The 3788-nt window shown below is 37.1% G+C and overlaps 1 protein-coding gene across 1 annotated transcript; it reads right to left on the bottom strand.

Annotated features, from left to right (window-relative positions):
* Window positions 1-771: 771 nt before the first annotated feature.
* On the bottom strand, window positions 772-2342 carry NPBWR1 (neuropeptides B and W receptor 1). The gene has a single exon (XM_089518864.1). The coding sequence runs from the start codon at window positions 2251-2253 to the stop codon at window positions 1258-1260; it is 996 nt and encodes a 331-aa protein (XP_089374990.1). The 5' UTR covers window positions 2254-2342; the 3' UTR covers window positions 772-1257.
* Window positions 2343-3788: the final 1446 nt, after the last annotated feature.

The raw sequence follows: 3788 nt of genomic DNA, 5'->3' as shown, positions 1-3788 counted from the left end.
AGAAAATTGGGATGTCAAATGCATGCAATAAATTAGAACAATACAAATGTAGTCAGAATTTAATAATTTACACTTTTTGAAAAAATACAGATATATAGACATTGAAAAGGTGTTACATCTAAAATATTGTGCTAAGTACTAAAATAATGCATTCTATCCAAATTATATTAGAAATATGAAACACTCAAACAATTTCAACCTAAATCTTTGTCAGTGGTATGAAATATACTTTTCTTCAATAGACAAAGTTCTAGACCAGCAGTTCTCAACCTGTGGGTTGCAACCCCTTTGGGGGGGGGGGTCAAATGATCGTTTCACAGGGGTCACCTAAGACCATCAGAAAACACATATTTCTGATGGTTTTAGAAACCGAGACACCCCAATTTTATGATTGGCGGTCACCACAACATGAGAAACTGTATTAAAAGGTCACAGCATTAGGAAGGTTGAGAACCACTGTTCTACGCAGTTAGCCTTCTATCTCAAAAATATTTTCCAATATTTTTCAGTTGTTTGATTATTTTGGAAAAATTACCACTGAAGACAAATCAGGTTGAAATGAATTTGGTTGTGTCATCATATTTTTAAATGTGGCTTGGATGTGTTACAATATTTTAGTGTGGTGGCCTTCCGGTGTGAATACATTAGTATTGCATTAATTTTAGAGATTATACATTTTTAGTGTCTCTGTTTCTAGACATTTTTTGTATAAATTGTATTTTTCTTATTTCTTTTATACCTTCTGTATCCCAGTTTGTATGGTGATCCATTAAACTAACATATTTCAGGTTCATTATGCAAAGACACTCTGTATATCTTTATTTGGCTTTACAAAACCCCAAAACTTTCAACATCAAATAATTTTCTTCATCAATGATCGGTGTCCTCTTTATAGGTTGTTCTGGTTTGCTTCTTTCTTTTTTAAACATTCCTGGAACCTATATTGCATACCATATTAGAAATGATGACCCATAATGAACAGAAGTACAAGTACAAGACAAAGTGGAGGAAGAAGAAAGGGAATGGAGAGAATGAGAAGAGGAGGAAAGAATTGCCACAGACAAAGTACAGTGGTGGCACAGCAAATTTCTTCATCAAATCAGTAACATTTCATGATGAAGTAGGCTAGCTGATCCTGATTATTTATCAGAGACCTGGTCCATTATCAGAGCTTCTCTCTTCTGATTGTGTTTCATATTTTTTCTCCAAAATTCATTACCTCACCAGAAAAGGTGTTACAAATAGACTGGGATTTTATTAGGAAGTTCCACATTCAACCAACTTTCGAAAACTCTTCCGGAATGTATCATCTAAAAAGGCATAAAGGAATGGATTGAAACAACTGTTAGCATAACTCAGTGTGGTGATAAAATAGGAGATTCCAATAATTAGTGGGGTTGGGGGAATATCTATAGTCAGGGCTACAACAGTGCTGAGGTGATAGGGGGTCCAACAGAACAGACAAACTGCCAAAATGATCAGCACCATTATTGTCACTTTCTTTTTTGCTTTGTCCAAGGCTTTGGCATTACTGTGGAGGCGCATATGTCTTAACTTGTAGAGCATGGTGCTGTACAGGATGCAAATGGTAGATACAGGGATGGCAAAACCCAAGATCAGGGTGTAGAGGCGACTCACTTTCCACCAGAAACTCTCAGGACTGGGAAAAACAAAGACACATTGGGACCGCCCCTCTTCAGTATGTATCTGGGCAAAGATGCTAAATGGCAAGATAATGATTGTGACCAAAACCCAGATGCACAGACTCACTGTCTTGGCAGCCCTGTAGGTGCGATAGGATATTTTCTTTGATTTGACAGTGGCCACCACTACCAGGTATCGATCAATGCTCATGACGGTTAGAAAATAAATGCTTGAAAAAATGTTATACTGGTCAATGGAGATAATCAGTTTGCACATGAATTCACCAAAGGGCCACTGAAGAAACAGATAATCTGCAATGTTAATAGGAAGCACCAAAGTGAAGAGTTCATCAGCAATTGCCAGATTTAGGATGAAAATGTTGGTGACTGTCTTCATTTTGGGAGCCTTTAAGATAACATAAATGACAGCAGAATTTCCTGTGAGTCCCACAGCACAGATCACAGAGTAGATGATGGGCATAGCAATGTAGTACTTGGGAATCAGTTGTGGGTCTGACACATTGTACCAAGAGTGTCCCCTCCTGTAGCAACCAATATCCACATCAGTACATGAAACATTCAATTCAGGTTGAGATGAAAAATTATCCATTGTCTTGAGTCACAAGGAACACTTTCCTCTGAGAAATGCTGTTTACTTTAGGTTACGTTGATAGTCTTGGACCTTTTTACAAAATTTTGTATGTGAGATCAATCCATTTGAAAAGCCTTGCATCAGAGATTTGTTTCAAATGAATTATTCTTGCAGCTGGTTGAAATAAGCTAATTTGCATGCAAGTTACTTTGCCTAGCACTTTCCTTTTCTTTTACCTAAACCCATAGTGCAGCCCATCACTCAATGAGTTGCTTGCTTCATGCTTCTTTTTAATCTTTCCACTTTAGATCACTCCTACTGTCCAGATGTCCTAAGGCAAATAAAGTTTAAATATAAGTAAGTTTCAACATTTCCTTGACTTTTTAAAAAAATAAGCTCAACAGTGCCATGAAATATATATACAATGTTTATTATTAAGCCCAAAATTGGCTTGCTTCTCATCTTTTAAAAAATTCATTTTGTTTCCTTGCATGGCATAGAGATAATATACATTGCAGATATTACTGTGTGGGCAAAATAAAATACAGTTTTTTTTTTTGTTTTTTTTTTTAAGAATCCTAAATGAAACTCTTTCCCATCTGCATGCCGGTTACATCTCTATCCTGCTCATTCACTCATAGCTTTATCTCTCCCAACTATACATGTGCTTTTTAGCATATGCAATATAGCCTGAATCATTAGTTAATCTTTAGGATCTTTCCCTTACCTTGATAATCATGGCTCTGTTTTCCTTTTCTGCATCCTTTTGTGATTCCTCTGCTCTGGAGGCTCAGTAGCATGCTGCAAATCCCAAGCGTAGTGCTGTGATGCTGAAATACTGGACAGCTCCTCAGTAGCTGCGTCTCTGAACTGTTTCTATGAGCTTGAGTTCTGAGTGGCTCCTTCCAAATCCTATTCTCATTTCCTGAGGTAGAAAACAGAGTACAGGTGCTACCACAGTATGGATGATTTCAGCTTACCGGTCAATTAGCAGACCGGCAGGTTCATATTATCTCTTTTGCTGCTGCTGTTGTTGTTAAAGATCTGTTTCCTCAGAAGTTGCTAACAGCTTGATGTGGCAGCAGCTGGGACAGTTGCCAATTCCTTGTTAATTTCTTCATTCTATATCTGATTGTAAAAAAAATTCAGTTTGCTTTTAATAATGCAACTTTTCCTGTATGGAAGGGGGAAAATATAGCAGATTCCTCCTGTTATGAACTTAAGGTTCAGTGTCATTAAATGACCCACTTTGATTGAATGAGAGCACAAGTGTCTTCACACTGTTTGTTATCTTTATAGACCTAAATCTCTTTGGTCCCATGTTGAGAGATTTACACACACACACACACACACACACACGTGCATAGATATATGATTAAGTTATTATTCCTCCCCTATATTAGCTGCTTGTTATTAAATGACCAACCCCCCCCAAAAAAAAAAAATCCCTACGCTCCACTATCTTTAGGTTTTTCTCGTAGGAAATATTCTGAAACATCAGAGTACTGCATAGCAGTCTATTGCATTTAGAATAAGCTATTCATGGCTAGACT

The sequence above is a fragment of the Sceloporus occidentalis genome, unplaced genomic scaffold (assembly GCF_023333645.1).
Source record: "Sceloporus occidentalis isolate IW3139 unplaced genomic scaffold, rSceOcc1.0.p SCAF_3, whole genome shotgun sequence".
Classification (NCBI taxonomy): Eukaryota; Metazoa; Chordata; class Lepidosauria; order Squamata; family Phrynosomatidae; genus Sceloporus; species Sceloporus occidentalis.
The sequence above is the reverse complement of the archived record's forward strand: the minus strand, read 5'-3'. Positions and strand labels throughout refer to the sequence as shown.